The 20897-nt window shown below is 45.8% G+C and overlaps 1 protein-coding gene across 1 annotated transcript in view; it reads right to left on the reverse strand.

Annotated features, from left to right (window-relative positions):
- Positions 1-10380: 10380 nt before the first annotated feature.
- The window catches only part of igf2bp1 (insulin-like growth factor 2 mRNA binding protein 1), a 268477-nt gene continuing 257960 nt past the window's right edge, over positions 10381-20897 (reverse strand). Inside the window, exon 15 of the mRNA XM_034190879.1 lies at positions 10381-10848. Within this exon, the coding sequence (XP_034046770.1) occupies positions 10693-10848 (156 nt within the window). The 3' untranslated portion in view covers positions 10381-10692. The remainder of the gene's footprint in view (positions 10849-20897) is intronic.

Raw genomic sequence — 20897 nt, forward strand, 5'->3', positions numbered from 1 at the left:
CCCCAAACAGACCAAAGAGATACAATCCTCCGTCAGAAAAAGAAATGAGAAAACCCAAAGAAAGCTGCAATCAATGAACAAAAGGTAGAAACAAATCTGACTTTGCAGTTTGTTGGACTTCTTAAAAATGGACATTCAAAGCAGGTGTGTTACTTATTCTGTTGTAATCATTTCAAAAGCAACTAACAATGAAGAAAGAAAATAAAATCATCTTTGGAAGAAGTAAAAGTATTTACTTTAAACTATCCACGATGGAGATGCTGCTACCCATAAGCATGTCAGCCCCGCCCCCTTATTTTGTGTCCATAAAACAAAACAAAAATCATCACAATCTTATATCTCCTAAGAGGTAGATCAACAAAATGCACATTACAGGTGTCGCACCCCAACACACAAACCATGGGGGATAAAGTGTAGTGGTCAGAGGGTGAGGGAAGGACAGCGAGTGGAGCCTGAGTGGGAACGTCCACGGAGACACCACCTGCCCAAGTCCCCAACTCCAACACCACAATGTCATCAGCTTGTAATTGGTCCCAGGGGGGTTTGAGCCCCAGTTAATCGTGTGTTTTGAGTCTAAAGTGACGACGAGGTTCACTTTCTGAAAACTGTGAAGTCGATAATTTAATCTTGATGATCTGTTTGTACAAAGAAAGATGAGACAATGTTCCAGTTGAGTTATGAGGTAGAACTCAAAGTTATGTCAAGTGGTTTTTATTAAGTCTGGATATGACGTCATTACTGCTGACTCACCGTTTCGTTAGAACGTATTGAGGCCGTGGTTGTGTTGAGCGACACTAAGCTAACGGTGGCGTCATTACTGCCGACTCATCGTTTCGTTAGAACGTAATGAGGCCGTGGCTGTGTTGAGCGACACTAAGCTAACGGTGGCGTCATCACTGCCGACTCATCGTTTCGTTAGAACGTAATGAGGCCGTGGCTGTGTTGAGCGACACTAAGCTAACGGTGGCGTCATTACTGCCGACTCACCGTTTCGTCAGAACGTAATGAGGCCGTGGCTGTGTTGAGCGACACTAAGCTAACGGTGGCGTCATCACTGCCGACTCACCGTTTCGTCAGAACGTAATGAGGCCGTGGCTGTGTTGAGCGACACTAAGCTAACGGTGGCGTCATCACTGCCGACTCACCGTTTCGTCAGAACGTAATGAGGCCGTGGCTGTGTTGAGCGACACTAAGCTAACGGTGGCGTCATCACTGCCGACTCACCGTTTCGTCAGAACGTAATGAGGCCGTGGCTGTGTTGAGCGACACTAAGCTAACGGTGGCGTCATCACTGCCGACTCACCGTTTCGTCAGAACGTAATGAGGCCGTGGCTGTGTTGAGCGACACGAAGCTAACGGTGGCGTCATCACTGCCGACTCACCGTTTCGTCAGAACGTAATGAGGCCGTGGCTGTGTTGAGCGACACGAAGCTAACGGTGGCGTCATCACTGCCGACTCACCGTTTCGTCAGAACGTAATGAGGCCGTGGCTGTGTTGAGCGACACTAAGCTAACGGTGGCGTCATCACTGCCGACTCACCGTTTCGTCAGAACGTAATGAGGCCGTGGCTGTGTTGAGCGACACTAAGCTAACGGTGGCGTCATCACTGCCGACTCACCGTTTCGTCAGAACGTAATGAGGCCGTGGCTGTGTTGAGCGACACTAAGCTAACGGTGGCGTCATCACTGCCGACTCACCGTTTCGTCAGAACGTAATGAGGCCGTGGCTGTGTTGAGCGACACTAAGCTAACGGTGGCGTCATCACTGCCGACTCACCGTTTCGTCAGAACGTAATGAGGCCGTGGCTGTGTTGAGCGACACTAAGCTAACGGTGGCGTCATCACTGCCGACTCACCGTTTCGTCAGAACGTAATGAGGCCGTGGCTGTGTAGAGCGACACTAAGCTAACGGTGGCGTCATCACTGCCGACTCACCGTTTCGTCAGAACGTAATGAGGCCGTGGCTGTGTTGAGCGACACTAAGCTAACGGTGGCGTCATCACTGCCGACTCACCGTTTCGTCAGAACGTAATGAGGCCGTGGCTGTGTTGAGCGACACTAAGCTAACGGTGGCGTCATCACTGCCGACTCACCGTTTCGTCAGAACGTAATGAGGCCGTGGCTGTGTTGAGCGACACTAAGCTAACAGTGGCATCATTACTGGCGACTCACCGTTTCAGTAGAACATATGGTGACGTGTGCTGGCAGTATTGAGTTGTACCATGTTCAGACCTCATGCTCACTTTAAGTCAACTTTCCAGTTTTAATTTATTTGTTTCTGACTTCAAACAAATAATGAAATGCAACATTTCAGACTTGATATTGCTAAATATTATTTCCACCTTCAAAGCATTCTCTTTATTTTATTGTGTACTTACGATGGGAGCTTTTTCAAAACCATGTCAGGTTTTTCGCTGGTTTCATCTTAAAGAAAAAACCTACTTGCTTGATGTACGAAGTTGATTTCAGTTTTAACGTATTGGTGGCTTTGCTGAGTGACAATTCACTTCCTTCATGCAGTACCGTCAGGAACCACAAGGGGACCTGAGAAATGTGCACCTGTGCCACTGAATTCGTTCTGCAGAGTTCGTGCCGAAGACAAATGATAACACTGAACGCAATCCAGTCGGAGTGTGTGGCACCAGTTCCTGATGTCACATGCTGAGGTTTTCAGAAACAGATGTTTGAACTCGAAAAGGATTACTTCCACACTGGAACCCTGATTTCTCTCACCCACCGACCCTCTACTTACAATGTTCTGCCCTTTTCTTTATGAGATTCCCGGACCCATCTGATGTTTTTTGTCAGGTGGTGGGCGGTGTGCCGGTTTCATTGTATGGATTATGCAACACTGTTAACACCACAAGAAATCAGTTTTGACCTTATAACAGCACAGAATCCCCGCCAGGACAGAAATATTTTTAAAATGACACCACCAAAAAATGGCACACATCCATTAATTTAGAAATTCGTAATTAACAAATGAGCCCCGCAGCTCTGAGGCTGCGATCAGAGACAGGGACAGAGGTGGTCTGTGCCGACAGGAATCCGTTTTCCTTCCTGTTCTGCAGAGCTCCACGTGTGAGGTGGTACATTTCTTAAGGCCGTGTCACACCAAGATGAATATAACATATTTACATATTTAAATATTTTTGTCTGATGGCATAATCGTGCAATCCATCGGTCTGCTGTGTATTTGGGGCTCTGATGAACAGATGCTACCACATTTCCACAGAGAGCTGCACTCAGCAGAATGTTTTCCCAGTTTCGAGACACGTAAACATGCTGGAGGAAGCTGGATTTGAGCGGGATTTGCCAAAGTGTAAACGCAATATGGACAGAGTCTGGCTTGCTCAGATATCATTGCTTCATATTTCATACAGTGAGGACATCAAACAACTCTGCGATGCCTCCTTGCCAAGAGAATCCATGAGTGCACTCTAACATCCAGATTTTTAAAAAGAAAGTCTTTTTCTTCAGTGACTTTGGATAAAGGAACACCTGCATGTTTCTGTGTCAGGTCCTCTCTACACTCACGCTCAGTTCACATCACGAGTTGCATCTTTGGCTAATCAGAAGCCCAGTCTGAAGCATTGGATAACCACAGAATATGAACACAAGAATATTGTAAATGTAAATAACAAGTAGAGAACAAAACAGTAAACAAATGTGCAGGCAGTGGGAAAGCTCTCCACCTGATGTCCGCTCAAAGTTTTGAGCACCCACAAAACTTTTTGACCGACATCAGCTGACATAAAACTCATGTTGCAGATGGGAAAAGGTCTTTGTTGGACAGAAACAAACACAAACAGAAATCCAAAATTCATATCAGCTGCTCGTGTTTCCACGATCCGTCCTGGTGTAACACACACTTTATAGTATGACAAAGACACAACAGCCGTGGAAACGCTTTAACCGCAGTAGCTGAGTTTTTGGGCAGACAAGTGTTTAAGCCTTAATGATCGTTAATTTCAACACACACACACACACACACACACACACACACACACACACACACACACACACACACACACACACACACACACACACACACACACACACACACACACACACACACCACTAAGACAAAATGATTCTAATGGCTCATTTCTGTTGTTTTCATCTTCTTTCACAAATACCTTCCTGTGCATTTTTGTTTTTTAGATTCATGTCTCTACTTTAGTCTTCTGTCGGAACCTTTATGCGTTTAAATGCATTGTGTGTTCAGTGTCGTAAAGGTTGATGCTATACAATGAAAACTGCCCCCCCACACACACACAATAACATATTTTTTTAAAGTAATTAAACATCTGCTGTATTAAAAATAATGGGGGGGTTATTTCATCTCAAGTCACGCAGAGGCTCCCAGGTCACCCCTCAGTTCTGGTCTGTCAGTTGGATGTATTATTCCTATTACAAAGTTATGGTGAAATGCCAAATATTAGGTCTGTATCTTGCAAACATTTGAAGTTACAACCTTTGGACTTTTTTGTGAAATTTTCACATATCATGAAAACAGTGTTTTCCACCAACTTTTCACATTAATAATGAGCTCCCGATATGCCTCACAGCTTTGAACCTGCTTATGCCAGGCTAGCTTTTGGTGTAAAGTTTGGAAATGTTGGCAGTTATGTTATATCTAGTGTGATCTGCTTTCCACAAAGGGCTCAAAATGGAAGAAACCCCAAAATATTACATGTCATTTGTATCTTTGATTAGTTCAAAATCAAAGAAATATACCAGCTATGGCTTATAGAAGTTTTTGTATGATGGTTTGTGATATAATGGTACATATTTACAAAATTAAATGATACACCAGGTTGTTTTAACAAAATTTATAGTTGTTGAAAAAAAATGGTAATTTTGAAAAAGTGTTCAAATATGCCAATTTGCGTCACCCCAGATGCCATATTCATATTTTTTAACATATATTCTTACATATCTCAAGATGATATGCTGCAAATATGGTGTTGTTATTGAGCTTCCTTTGTTTGATTATAACTGGACACATTAGCATGACACATTGGCTATTTTGGGTGGATCTGGACATTTTGGAATTAGGTCACTTCATGAATATTGAGCAACACCTTGGTTGCATCACTAGAAATTGGGAAAACCATAATAATCATATTCTCATTATGTTTAAAAATACAAAAAATGGTAAAATATTTATTTTAAGAGAATTAGGTCATGCTGGGATTAGGTCGCTGAGCATTGGGCAATACTTAATACTTCTTGTAACTACACATTTCCCCACATAATGTCATGTGATGTGAAGAAATGAGCACAGACACGCACTGCTGTCAGCAAACAGCAATGCAAGGAATACCAAACTCACCTTTATTTCTGTAAACCAGTGTAAAACAGTAAATAGATCACTCAAAATCAATTTAGAAGGAAAATAAGAGATGTTTTACCAACTCTTAACAAGAAAGATATTCAAACTATGTATCTATATAATCATTGTAAATGTGAGAATATATGTTTGAAAGTTCTTCATGACATGTATGATTTTAAAATCTAAACAGTAAAAGTCAGTTGAGATGATATCATTTTTGGCAATTTATTAAATAAAACAACGAAACTGTATATGAGTAACATAGTCTGTAAGGTTTTTTTATTTTCAAACTGCATATTTGTTATCATGATTCTGCCCAAAAAATATTGTTGCAACTCTATTCTGATTTGAAGACAAAATCACACGAAGGAAGCTCAATAACAACACCATATTTGCAGCATATCTTCTTGAGATATGCAAGAATATATGGTAAAAATATGATAGTCAACTGTCCACATTGGCATCTGGGGTGACGAAAATTGTTATATTTTGACACTTTTTTAAAATTAGCATTTTTTTCAACAACTACAAATTTTATTAAAACAACCTGATGTATCATTTAAATGTGTAAATATGTACCATTATATCACAAACCACCATACAAAAACTTCTATAGCCATAGCTGGTATACTTCTTTGATTTTGAACTAATCAAAGATACAAACATGTAATATTTTGAGTTTTCTTCCATTTTTCTGGCCTTTGTGGAAGGCAAATCACACTACATACACCAAAACTGCCACAATTTCCCAACTTTACTCCCAAGGTTAGCCTGACATGAGCAGTTTCAAAGCTGTGAGGCATATAGGGAGCTCATTATTAATGTGCAAAGTTGGTAGAAAACACTATTTTCACGATATGAGAAAAATTCACAGAAATTTCCAAAGGTTGTAACTTCACGTTTTCAAGATGCAGACCTAATATTTGGCATTTCACTCTAACTTGGGAATGTGATTAACATATAAAATTGACAGAATAAGATGAGGGGTGACCTGGGAATTTTTTCAAAACTGGGTGAAAAATGAAAGCACATCTGGCACAAAGCAGCACACAGTGCATTAATGCAGGTTTTTGCATCTGTCTGTGCACCCATGAACAGTGTGGTCAGGTGCAACTGATTTTGTCTGGCACCAGAACATGACTGCACCACAGACCAAAAACCTGAAGTCCAGAACAGTGTGTTTGTAGCATTTAAAAGGTGCAATACTCAGATGCACTTTACATAAGCAGGTTCATGTTACACAAAGCAGCTGAAGTGAAAACATCAAATGAAATGAATGTAAACAATCAAGATAAATACAAAACCTCCTTTTCCTGCTTCAGTGCATCACCTCATGGAGCTTTGGTGGTCACTGGAGTGCTCTGGCACATTGGCACACTAGTCGTGAACCCCCCCAAAAAATCCCCTCTCACATATGTCCCCTTTCTAAATAGCAGAACTACTGCGTGCCTGGTGCACCCCAAAAACATGCCCATTACTAATGAAGAGGATCACTGCAATCTTTCTGTGCCCAGTTTTGTGCTCAGATTGTGCACCCTCTATATTGCACAAATGAGCTGGACATGCACAAAGTGGTTTTGCGCTATGCGCAGCTGACGGTGCGTCACAGACCCTACATGCACACTTGGTTTGGTTGATTTGTCTGGTCTGCACCTTGGGGCAACTGTTTGTTGTGATTTAGCGCTATATAAATAAAATTGATTTGATTTGATTTGGTCTGGTCTGCAACTTTAGTCTTTCAAAAGACTTTTTAATGGTAACCTTCTTTTTCAAAAATACAAAGGTATTGTCATGTTTTCGCTGCATTAGGGAGCTTTTAATCTCATGTGAGTGGCAAGATGTCAGTTCTTGCATATGAAGTTTCTTGGTTGTTTGTTGCGAAGTGCCTTGAGATCTTCTCGGCCAAACCGACAAAAGCAGAACATTTGAAACCAGAGAACCACCTGCACCTGAGAGATGCACCTGTAGGGGGAAGTGCTGAGGTCAGTGTGCACAAGAAACAGGTGTTCACATCCAAGACGTTAGCTCCAGCATGTACGGGCAGTCTCCATGTCTACACTGCTCTCTGCTGCTGCCTTCAGTACAAAAAAACAAATCAGACCTTGTGAACTATCTCTGAGGATCTGGTTTGAGAATCTCACTTTCCCTGGTGTGAAAACACTTCATGCTGCTGCTTCATGATAGCATCACATTAGGCTACATAAGTATGACCTTCAAGGAACACTGTGAGCCAGAAACCCCATGAGGCACCGAGGTGCAGTGACCCAGCCTGATGTGCAGAGACACAGCCAGAGGCTGTGAGACATAGTGACCCTGGTTGAGGTGCCAGCGGAGGTGCAGTGACCCAGGCTGAGGTGCAGTGACCCAGACTGAGGTGCAGTGACCCAGGCTGAGGCACAGCGACACCAGCTGAGGTGCAGTGACCCAGACTGAGGCACAGCGACACCAGCTGAGGTGCAGTGAACCAGGCTGAGGTGCAGTGAACCAGGCTGAGGCACAGTGACACCAGCTGAGGTGCAGTGAACCAGGCTGAGGTGCAGTGAACCAGGCTGAGGTGCAGTGACCCAGGCTGAGGTGCAGTGAACCAGGCTGAGGTGCAGTGAACCAGGCTGAGGCACAGTGACACCAGCTGAGGTGCAGTGAACCAGGCTGAGGTGCAGTGAACCAGGCTGAGGTGCAGTGAACCAGGCGGAGGGCACAGCGACACCAGCTGAGGGGCAGTGAAACCAGGCCTGAGGTGCAGTGACCAGGCTAGCACAGTGACACCAGCTGAGGTGCATGAACCAGGCTGAGGTGCAGTGAACCAGGCTGAGGTGCAGTGGACACAGGCTGAAGGTGCAGTGAACCAGGCTGAGGTGCAGTGAACCAGGCTGAGGTGCAGTGACCCAGGCTGAGGTGCAGTGACCCAGGCTGAGGCGCAGTGACCCAGGCTGAGGCGCAGTGACCCAGGCTGAGGTGCAGTGAACCAGGCTGAGGCACAGTGACACCAGCTGAGGTGCAGTGACCCAGGCTGAGGTGCAGTGACACCAGCTGAGGTGCAGTGACCCAGGCTGAGGTGCAGTGACCCAGGCTGAGGTGCAGTGACACCAGCTGAGGTGCAGTGACCCAGGCTGAGGTGCAGTGAAACAGGCTGAGGTGCAGTGACCCAGGCTGAGGTGCAGTGACACCAGCTGAGGTGCAGTGACCCAGGCTGAGGTGCAGTGACACCAGCTGAGGTGCAGTGACCCAGGCTGAGGTGCAGTGAACCAGGCTGAGGTGCAGTGACCCAGGCTGAGGTGTAGTGACCCAGGCTGAGGTGCAGTGACACCAGCTGAGGTGCAGTGACCCAGGCTGAGGTGCAGTGAACCAGGCCAAGGCGCAGTGACCCAGGCTGAGGTGCAGTGACCCAGGCTGAGGTGCACTGACACCAGCTGAGGTGCAGTGACCCAGGCTGAGGTGCACTGACACCAGCTGAGGTGCAGTGAACCAGGCTGAGGTGCAGTGACCCAGGCTGAGGTGCAGTGACCCAGGCTGAGGTGCAGTGATGCCGGTTGAGGCACTGACACACAGGAGGGTTGTCCTGTGGCACAGCGTGAAGGACTAAGTCACATTACAGCACGTCACTTGACGGTCTCCCTCCTCTCAGGTAAAACCACTGCCCATTACTCAAGATGACTTTTAAGATGAGAGCTGCTCCAATCACACCAGGATGACTGAGCATGTTTCCAAACCTCCAAAAGGCAGCATGACACTAATCCCACATGGTGTCTGGACGAGCGTCTGCTCAAGATCCTAAGTATAACTCCCCCCCCCCCAAAAAAAGAAACCTGACCCCAAACCTGTTCAGGACTATCAGCTCTTTTCTTTTCTCACCAGCAAGAGATTAAAAAAGAAAAAAAAAGAGAAAGAAATTCTGAGGTAACATCACCCTGAGGTAGGTTTTTCATTTCATCTCATTTCTTCTCTGATCTCCTCTAAAGTGGGTGTGAGCATCCAGACATAACTCCTCCCCCTTTATTACCATATGCAAGTGGTGCATGGAAGCTCCGCCCTCATGGCTTTGACAGCTTGGGAGAGAGAACAAGGAAGCTGGTCGCTTTCATTCTGAAGCTGCTAGCTTAGATTGTCTTGTTGGCTAACAGTGGCCCAATGAACTGCGGCAACTCTGGCAGTTCTTCACCTGAGTATCCAGTGACATCACACACAAAAACAGGCTGAGCAAGGGCCCGGGCACACTCACATATATCATGTCATATATATGCCATTTAAGGTGTGGGCCACTTGTCAGCTAGCATAGCTGCTGGCTGTCATCTTGGTTCCACGTTTCTGAGCTAAGCCGCTGCAATAGAACTGCAGGACCGGCAGCGACCCTCGGGTCACTAGCTGCATCTTCTGGCATATGGCTGAGTGTGTAAGGTGGGCTCTCACTCTCCCAAATCCCAAGCTTGTTGTAGGCTACATTTTGCTACGTGTCACGCACCAGAAACTGGAGAACAGCCTTCAAAAAAAGGCAAAGTGGCCAGACGCAGCACTGCCATGAACGTGATATACAACTCAGATTTTCTTATTTTTGTATCGAATCTTACTGTACGTCAGCGAGGTCTTCAAAGAGGATCAATGATGTCTGTGGCTCCTCTTCCAGACTTCCACTGGCTGGAGGGTAGGAGGGGGCGGAGCTTCTGCTCGAGCCTTGTTTTTTCCTGGCGTTTGCCTGCTCCCTCTCCCAGCGCTGCCTCGTTTGAATTCTATCAATAATATCTCTGGATAAAACATTTCTATACATACATCTCTGCAAAGCAGACTGACTGCAGATGGTTGGAGAGGTCCATCGGCGGACAGAGAAGCCCTTCTCAGAGCTGAGAGCAGCCTGCTTCTCCCCTCAGAACCTGGTGTCAGATCTGAACACAGGTGTAAACAATGGCAGTAAGGCTCCGCCCACACGCGGACAATAACGTGGCCATACAATTCACACCTGTCCAGTTCAAGATCCATAACTGTAGCAGCAGCTGAGGCTGAGGATCTGGCTGCAGGCACATAATGAGGACATCAGCAAACCCTCCTTTCCATCATCCCTCCATCCTCAGTCAGTCTCTTTTATGGTAACTAGTTCCTGCTCTTGAGTCCTCCATCTTATTCATTTCAGCTTTTAATTTAATTTATCAGTCACCTCTCACAAAATGCCAATTTTCTCTCTGGCATTTGAACGAAATGCTTCCCTCTGAATACGCCTTCCTATCCGTTGCTGGTCCATGTGTCACTCTTCCATATCCGTCTGTCCTTTTTTCCATGCATGTGTCTATCTGTCTGTGTGTCTGTCTGTCTGTCTGTCTGTCAGGCAGCGGGTCCCCATGGTAGTTCCAGATGATGCACAGGCCTCACTTCCGGCATGGCTGGTGGTCCTGATTCAGTCCCTGAGTGGGGCTACCCATCTCTGTGAAGCCCTGCTGATGAGGACCAGGGCCCATGCCCATCCCGCCTTTTTGCGGTTGTTTCACCTGGGTCAAGATGTCTCGGATTTTCCTCTGGGCCAACTGGGAAAAAAAACAACAACAAAAAAAAGAAAACAGATGAGAAGTATTTCACTTCAATCAATCAATCAATCAATCAACTTTTTTCTTGTATAGCGCCAAATCACAACAAACAGTTGCCCCAAGGCGCTCCACATTGCAAGGCAAGGCCATACAATAATTATGAAACACAGTCTACGTCTAAAGCAACATAACCAAGGGATGGTCCAGGGTCACCCGATCCAGCCCTAACTATAAGCCTTAGCGAAAAGGAAAGTTTTAAGCCTAATCTTAAAAGTAGAGAGGGTATCTGTCTCCCTGATCTGAATTGGGAGCTGGTTCCACAGGAGAGGAGCCTGAAAGCTGAAGGCTCTGCCTCCCATTCTACTCTTACAAACCCTAGGAACTACAAGTAAGCCCGCAGTCTGAGAGCGAAGCGCTCTAATGGGGTAATATGGTACTATGAGGTCCCTAAGATAAGATGGGACCTGATTATTCAAAACCTTATAAGTAAGAAGAAGAATTTTAAATTCTATTCTAGCATTAACAGGAAGCCAATGAAGGGAGGCCAACACGGGTGAGATATGCTCTCTCCTGCTAGTCCCCGTCAGTACTCTAGCTGCAGCATTCTGAACCAACTGAAGGCTTTTTAGGGAACTTTTAGGACAACCTGATAATAATGAATTACAATAGTCCAGCCTAGAGGAAACAAATGCATGAATTAGTTTTTCAGCATCACTCTGAGACAAGACCTTTCTGATTTTAGAGATATTGCGTAAATGCAAAAAGGCAGTCCTACATATTTGTTTAATATGCGCTTTGAATGACATATCCTGATCAAAAATAACTCCAAGATTTCTCACAGTATTACTAGAGATCAGGGAAATGCCATCCAGAGTAACGATCTGGTTAGACACCATGCTTCTAAGATTTGTGGGGCCAAGTACAATAACTTCAGTTTTATCTGAGTTTAAAAGCAGGAAATTAGAGGTCATCCATGTCTTTATGTCTGTAAGACAATCCTGCAGTTTAGCTAATTGGTGCGTATCCTCTGGCTTCATGGATAGATAAAGCTGGGTATCATCTGCGTAACAATGAAAATTTAAGCAATACCGTCTAATAATACTGCCCAAGGGAAGCATGTATAAAGTGAATAAAATTGGTCCTAGCACAGAACCTTGTGGAACTCCATAATTAACTTTAGTCTGTGAAGAAGATTCCCCATTTACATGAACAAACTGTAATCTATTAGACAAATATGATTCAAACCACCGCAGCGCAATGCCTTTAATACCTATGACATGCTCTAATCTCTGTAATAAAATTTTATGGTCAACAGTATCAAAAGCAGCACTGAGGTCCAACAGAACAAGCACAGAGATAAGTCCACTGTCCGAAGCCATAAGAAGAAGCCACTTCAAAGTAAGGTTAAAATGCTTTCCTGTTAAATTTGTTGTTTCACTTGGGGTCGCCACAGGACATTTGAGGTGGATTTGCATGTTGATTTGGCACAAATTTTATGCCCTTCCTGACACAACTCCACATCACATGGAGGATGGGCAAAGGTGGCATTGAACCACAAACCTTCTACACTAGAAGCAAGCACACTTCACCACTTGGCCACCACCCTGCTAGCTACGCCATCTAGCCACTATCAGAAACTACTTCATCCTGTCATAATCTTTTTCTAAATCCACAAACACAAATGCTACTCCTTCTGGTCTTCTCTATACTTCTCCATGAGCACTTTCAAAACAAACACTGTATCTGTAGTGCTGTTTCTCAGCGTGACGCCATACTGCTGCTCACAGATACACCTGCTTTCTCTAACAAACCAAAAGATGTGGAATGCATCTGGTCCTGACCCAGCTGTGCTCCTTTCCAAGGACACCCTGGTGTGATAGGAAAGTGAATGATGCCAGTTAGTGATGCCAAGTAGTACATAAAGTGTCGCTAGTCACGTGAAAGCAAGGTCCCAGTCATTAAAAATTTAAGGCATGTTGAATAAACTGTGGACCCGCTTGACTGTTCGATATTCTGTCTTATGAAATATTATTTGAACCACAACAAGCCAAGCTTCTACTACGCTTTCCCATAACTTCGTGCTGTAGCTGATCAACGTTATGCCTCTGTAGTTACTGCAGCTCTGCACATCACCCTTGTTCTTAAAAATCAACCAGCAAACTTCATCTCCACTCCTCAGGCATCCTCTCATTTTCCAAGAATATATTAAATAGTATGTTTAGAAACTCCACTGCCATCTCTCCATGACATTTCCATGCCTCCACTGGAATGTCATCTGGACCAGCTGCCTTTCCACTCTTCATCCTCTTCATAGCTACCCTCACTTCATCCTTACTAATCTCTTGTACTTCCTGATTTACTCTCACCCGATCATCCAGCCTTTTCTCTCTCACATTTTCTTCATTCATCAGCTCCTCAGAATATTCTCTCCACATTCTCAACACACACTCCTCACTTGCCAGCACTTTGCCATCTACAACTTTTATCACCATGACCTGCTTCACATCGTTTCAAGCTCGGTCCTTTTTTCTGGTCAATCGGTATAAGTCTTTTTCGCCTTCCTTAGTGTTTAACTTCTTGTATAGCTCACTATATGCCCTTTCCTTAAGGTGCAGTCACACTGTGATGGATTGAGTAAGTGGATTAGTAACTGATTGAAATAATTTGCCCAGTGGCAAAACTAGCCTAATCCTTCAGTCTCTGTTGGCGTTGGGGCTTTGATGGAAAGAGCGGACAAGCACTGAATGTGTGTGCAGCACTTACAGATGTGAACAGAAAATGAACACATAATGCGCAGATAAAATGAACATCTACCAGACGTCGACTGCCAAACAAATGAACAAGTAGAGGACAAAATGCCAAACAAATGTGCAGCCATCAGCAAAGCTCCCAGTCTGATCCCTGTTTTGTGCATACTCAAGGTTTTTACTCAAGGTACCAAGACAAGAAGCACAGAAAGTTTTGTGCATACAAAACTTTCTGTGCTTCTTGTCTTGGTTTGTTGGTTCTGTTATGTTTAGTCTCTTGTTGGGGTTTTTCTGTTGGGTCTGTCTGTCCCTTTCTCTCTTGTCTGTCTCTGCTGACTCTTGGTGGTGGGCATTTCTCTCTCTCTGGCCACGCACTCCTTCTGGTTCGTTCCACGTACACCTGTTCCTCATAAGCACCTCATCACCTGGGTATTTAAGATCCTCTGTTCCTCCTGTCATTTGCCAGATTGAAGCGCCTAGTGCCTTCTCTCCAGCTCTGTTTGTATTCTCGACCTGCTTGCCTCTTGTGTGTTCTGACTACCTGCCTGTATCCTCGACCATGCCTTTGCCTGATGTTTTTGGTTTTGTTATTCTTGTTGGACTGCTTTACTGTGTACCGGAACCCGTTTACTGTTTCAGTAAACTGCTTTTACCTACAGAGCTTGTTGTCTGAGTTCTGCATTTGCATCCATCCTTCCAGGATGTTTCCATCTGACAAGACGAAGATAGTATATATGATTTCCCACCTGCCCGGCCGGGCTGCGGCATGGGCTACTGCGGAGTGGAGCCGTCAGTCACCATCTTGCTCCTCCCTCCGAGCATTCACCTTGCGAACGTATTCCAGCATACGTTCAGCATACGCTTCAGCAGGTATTCCAGCATGTCGCCGGGGCGCGAAGCGGCGCGCTCCATATTGAGGCTAAAGCAGGGCACTCGCTGTGTGGCTGACTACGCAGTAGACCTCTGCATTCTTGCCACCAAGAGTAAGTGGAATCCAGCTGCACTTCAAGATGTTTTCTTTCAGGGACTGCCTACGGAAATTCAAGATCAGCTTATTGCCATCAAGCTACCTGAAGACCTGGACGAGCTGATCGCCCTGGTTATCCGGATCAACCGACGTCTGGCGGAATGTCTGCGATGCGAGCTGCGTCATCTGTCCCGGAACAACTCCTCATCGCACCCGAATCGAACATCGGTCCACCATTCTGACGTCAATGTCGCATCTCCTGGAACTGAAGAACCGATGCAGCTTGGCCGCACGCATCTGTCTCAAGAAGAACGTCAACGCAGACGGGACGACGGTCCTTGTTTTTACTGTGCACAGTCGGGTCATGTGATTTCTTGTTGTCCAGTCAGGGGTGCCTCTGCTAGGTCCCGAGCCTCCGTGCGGGTGAGTCACAGTTCAATTTCTCTCTCGGGCTCTCAGAATGCTATTCCAGCTAAATTGGAATCTGATCAGGACATTAAAATGGCGCATGCTTTTGTGGACTCTGGCTCTGATGCTTATTTGATGCTATCCTCTCTCGCCAGGTCCCTGCACCTTAAATTGTTTGACAGATAAGTCTGTCGAGATGAGGTGCGTCGTCGAGATGAGGTTCCTCGCGTAACTGCATATGTGTGCACTGAAAACATTACTTGACGAAGTTCGCTTATTTTGATGGGCAAGTAAATTTATAAATTGTTCATCCGAACGTAGTAATGTATAAAATCTACTCACTATAAAACGGTAAGTATTTTTAACCTGGAGTTAGCTTATTTCGACAGGCAAAATCTACATATACATACATTTATGCTCCTAATGTAAAATACAGAAAATGTTTTACTTACTAGGCTATAAATACAGTGACTACAATTAATTAAAAAAAACGTTGACGGAAAAAACACACACACACACACACACACACAAAAAAACAAAAAAAACAAAATGCGCATGCACAGCTGCACGTCGAGCGAGTTACATCATCTCCCATGTGCAGTTGCGTGAGGCACCTCATCTCGACGGGTGATGTCTTCAAGTCTGGGGTAGAGCGATGTGCGCATGCGCACACATGCACAGTAGCGCGACGCACCTCATCTCGATGTTCACCTCATCTCGACGGGACACCGGTCCAAAATTGCTTTTCCTCCATCCAGTGCCTCTCTCTCTTCCACTCTGAATTTCACACAACAGTCTTCCTCTTTCAGCTTCCACCATCTGATCCTTTGTTGAGCTCTCACTCTCCTCTTCTTCTTCACCTCTAAAATCATTCTACAAACCACCATCCAGTGCTGTCTAACTACACTCTCTCCTGCCACCACCTGACAGTCTTCAATTTCTTTTAGCTTGGATCTCCTACATACAATGTAGGCCACCTGTGTGCACATTCCTTAACTCTTATATGCCACCCTTTCTCTTTCTTAAAATAATGCTGAATGAAGCCTCCAGTGACATATTTTTTAAGAAGGTTTTTTTGACATAGTTTTCAGAAGTGGCCATGTTTGGAACTGCTCCAGAAATTCAGAAATTAACAGTTTATTTCAGAGATGAAGCAATTTTCCCACCCTTTGTTGATGTCTCTGTCCATCTAGCAAACAGGCAGAGTGTGCTCAGTTCATTTGTTTTGTTGGTGTGGCCTTGAAGGGAAGCCTGAAGGTATAAATTATAGGTTACTTCTAATTTATATTATTGTTTATTTTATTTTCATGTCACTGATATAGAAACATGAAGTTATTTTTCAAGAAAATCCAGTTAAAAGGCAAGTAAAAAAAAACCCTTCACCAAACACAGGATGTTTCAAAAGTCAATGACTGTTTTTAACATAATTAACTTGTGAGTCCAGAAACATAAAAAAAAACAAAAAACTGATGTGGACTCACTGATGGGCACAGCTAACCAAAAAGTTAGCTTCCATAACAGCTAATCAACTAACTGAAAAGTTAGCCAATAAACCGATAAACCACCCAAAAAATTATCGAAAGCTACAGCTAACCAATAACTTTCAGTACTGTCTTTGGTACACTTGCAACTACTAACAAGCTGATTTTGAGTTTTAACATGAAGATCGCTTCTGGTAGCATCAAAGGTGACCTCAGACCCAAACAATGAGTCAGCACTTCTGTCTTTGTGCAGCCTGCCCCCTGCTGGAAGCTCCAGTTTACTACTTAGCTTGTAGCAGTGAAGCAGTTGAGAGGAGCTAAAGGCCCAGTCACACGGCACTTAATGAAGGGTGACGAAGCCCTGACGAAACAAGAAATCTGGACTTTCGTTGACATTGTTTAACCTTCACGCAGCCTCGTTCCTGCAACTGGCGCTACGTCAGGATTTTTAAACTGTTGAAAAATTTGAATGAAGGGCAACGAAAACCTCAATTCATCTGTTTCGTTTTGCTGTCATTCTTGACGTTTTTTAATCGTTTGTGTAGTTTTTGTAACGTTATTGTTTAATTTGACTTCGTTGGAGCAGCGGAACGTTTTCACACAGTACAGAAGCCAGTTTGTGAGCGCTGAGGCTGCTGCTGCTTCATGTACCGTCGGAAATTACAGGGCAAACTCAGCCTGCTTGCTTGGATTTTTTTTTATCTGTATGATCTATCTATATATCTATCTATCTATCTATCTATACATATATATATATATATATATATATATATATATATATATATATATGATATGGGGGGGCAGCATCAATTTTGTGTGGATATAATTAATTATTTTGCCACAAGCAACTGTTGAATTTGTAACAACAAAAAAGTTGTGTAATTTTCGACTGTACTTGAATGCAGCATCAGCGGCAGCAGGAGCTCCTGCGTGCGCTTATTATTTTGTATTAAATATAACAATATGAGTGAAGGAATGATAATCCAGTCCTTCTGTACGTGTGGCAACGGGTAGATGAATCAAAATGATGACATAAAGAGCTGTTCTGGAAGGAAGAATTCACGGAAAAACTGCACATGTGAATCAATGCGCGTTCACATGCACTGATTAATTTACTGCTCTGATATATTCAGTCATCTTTACACTTATATTTATATTTATTCTCCCTTTTGACAGTTTTCTGTTATAAATAAATAAATAAATAAATATGGCTTAGAACATAATACAGTGATACAGCAGTGACCACAGCACACTTTTTTTTTAACTGGAGGAAGACGGAGCACGCAGCGTGTCGACAGACAGTGAGGGTACTGATAATGATGGAGATGATCCCTCTTTTGTTCTGGACGAGGAACCAGAGCAGGTGGTCCACCGACATGCGCACAGTGTTGTGTGGGCCACCGAAGAGGAGGTACTGCTGGCCCACCACCAGAGGGCGCCCTGCCTGTTGGAGGGTTTCAGGCACCAGAGGGCGCAGTGGCCTGGTTGGATCACCAGGGGCACCTGAGCTGTCAGCTGTCATCCATCACCTCATCACACCATTCCATAAAAGCCTGGGAGAGACACCATAACTCTGTCAGCTTACCTTACAGGTAAACCAACTCAGCCATTTTGTGCCGTACGCACATGTTTTTGCTTCTGAACTCTTTGCAGTCGTAACCTTGTGTATACTTGCAGCTTGGAGCTGGTTTTGTGGAAGTTTGGAGGAGCTGGCATTTCCACTCCTCAATTTCCTAAGTATTACATTAGGCACTGCACATACTCAGTTTTCCTGCTCTCTGGGAGTGGAGGATTTACCCTCAGGAAGGAACTGTGTTTTTGCTGACTGTTTGCTGGGTGTACACACACCCACCATTAACCTGTGTTTGTTCCTGCCAGCAGTACCGGATCTGACAGCTGGAGCGGTGGCCACCTGGGGATTCAGGACTTGGCGGCTCCGGTGTGTTGCAGGTCTCCGTTGGTGGTGGAACTTCGTGGGTCCCGGCTCTTCTCTGGATAGGTGTCTCCTACCCTCGGGCCTGCCCACGTGTCACCGTTTTTGGATTGACAGTCTAAAGCATATTTGGTTATTTGTGCACTTTTGCAAAATAAATTGTATTTATTTGGGAAATCTATTGACCGTTCATTTACGCCCCCTGGCGTGGGTCTGTGCATTCACTTTCCCCAACAGGATAACTCGGCCACGTCATGGACTCCGAGGGGCGTTTACCACCGAGTGAACAACCAATGGAGATGCAAGGTGCGCAGGTTCCAGCAGGAGGTGTACTGGGTGAGTTGCAGCAGATTCTCACCAACCTCACTGCTTGGTTGGATTTAGTGACCGAACAGAATATACTTCTCAATCGTAGGATGGAGGCTCTCACCGCTCAGGTGGAGGCACGCGCACCAGGCGCGGCTGCAGCCACACCTCCTGTGGACCTGTCGCAAAATAAGGAAAATCCAGTGGTCGTTCAACTATTATTATTATTAATGCAGTGCTCGCTAGTCTTTTCACAACGCCCCCATGATGTATGCGTCAGACCACAGCCGGGTGGCTTATGTCATAAATTTGCTTCGAGGCGAGGCATGCGCCTGGGCTATGGCGCTCTGGGAGTAGGACTCACGGCTCCTTTTGACCTATACTGGGTTTATTAGGGAATTTTGACAGGTGTTCGATCATCCTAACAGAGGCGAATCCGCTTCACATATGCTGCTGTTGATAAGACAGGGACGCCGGAGCGTGGCCGAATATACAGTCGACTTCCGTGTTGCGGCAGCGAGAGCCGGCTGGAATTCGGTAGCGCTCCGCGCCGTCTTTGTAAATGGGCTGTCTCCGGCCCTAAAGGAGCATCTGGTGGCGAAAGATCAGCCGCGGGATTTAGATGGGCTGATAGATCTGGTTATACGATTAGACAATCGGTTAGAAGAACATAAACGGAAGCGAGACGAAGGACGTGGCTGGGCGCGTGTCGTCCCTCCCCCTTCCAGGTCTGAAGCAGCGCCGTCTTCACCCCGCTCCAAAGCCAGGGCTTTCCGCGTAGCACCAGCAAACCCTGCTGACGAAGCTATGGACACGAGCAGGGCTAAAGTGAAATCTGATAACAGACTGAGGAGGTTGGCCCGTGGAGAGTGTTTTTACTGCGGCTCGAGTGAGCATGTGCAGAAAGACTGCCCCAAAACGGTTAAACACCAACGCTTGCCCTTAGAGACTGGGTTAAGGGTGAGCCATAACACGCATGCGGGCATTCGACTGCGCCAGTTCTGGTGCAGCCCGATCCTAACCACCAGTTTATTGTTGAAGTGGATGCCTCTGACTCAGGGATAGGAGCCGTGCTGTCCCAGAGCAGGCAGTCCGATAGTGTTCTCCACCCTTGTGCCTATTTCTCCCGCAGGTTGACCCCCGCTGAGCGGAACTATGACGTTGGCAACCGGGAACTCCTGGCGGTGAAAGAGGCCCTTGAGGACGCACTGTCCCGGGTGCACGAAGAGGAGACTGGAACGAGACTGTCGGATCCACCTGATACCATCCTGCCGGAGTCCACTATCGTCGCCGCCCTCACATGGGACGTGGAGGAAGTGGTCAGGGAGGCCCTGATGCGACATCCGGATCCCGGAGGTGGACCACCGAATAGGCTGTACATCCCACCAGACGCTTGGACTGCCGTATTGGACTTCTGTCATGGTTCCAAACTCTCCTGCCACCCAGGGGTGCGAAGAACCGTGGCAGTGGTCCGGCAGCGGTTCTGGTGGGCGTCGTCGAAGCCGACACCCGGGATTATGTCCGGGCCTGTACCACCTGTGCCAGGGGCAAGGCAGTTCAGCAACCGGAAAGAGGACTCCTCCAGCCGCTACCTGTGCCTCGTTGCCCCTGGTCCCACATCGTCCTGGAGTTTGTCACGAGCCTCCCTGCGTCCCAGGGAATGACCACCATCTTGACGATAGTGGACCGGTTTTCCAAGGCGGCCCACTTCGTGGCCCTCCCGAAGCTCCCGACGACCCAGGAGACTGCAGTTGGTGGGTTTCAGGCACCAGAGGGTGCAGTGGCCTGGTTGGATCACCAGGGGCACCTGAGCTGTCAGCTGTCGTCCATCACCTCATCACACCATTCCATAAAAGCCTGGGAGAGACACCATAACTCTGCCGAGTTATCAGCTTACCTTACAGGTAAACCAACTCAGCCGTTTTGTGCCGTACGCACGTTTTTGCTTCTGAACTCTTTGCAGTCATAACCTTGTGTATACTTGCAGCTTGGAGCTGATTTTGTGGAAGTTTGGAGGAGCTGGCGTTTCCACTCCCCAATTTCCTAAGTATTACATTAGACGCTGCACGTACTCAGTTTTCCTGCTCTCTGGGAGTGGAGGATTTACCCTCAGGAAGGAACTGTGTTTTTGCTGACTGTTTGCTGGGTGTACACACACCCACCATTAACCTGTGTTTGTTCCTGCCAGCAGTACCGGATCTGACAGC

The sequence above is a fragment of the Thalassophryne amazonica genome, chromosome 16, assembly GCF_902500255.1.
Source record: "Thalassophryne amazonica chromosome 16, fThaAma1.1, whole genome shotgun sequence".
In the NCBI taxonomy this organism is placed as follows: domain Eukaryota; kingdom Metazoa; phylum Chordata; class Actinopteri; order Batrachoidiformes; family Batrachoididae; genus Thalassophryne; species Thalassophryne amazonica.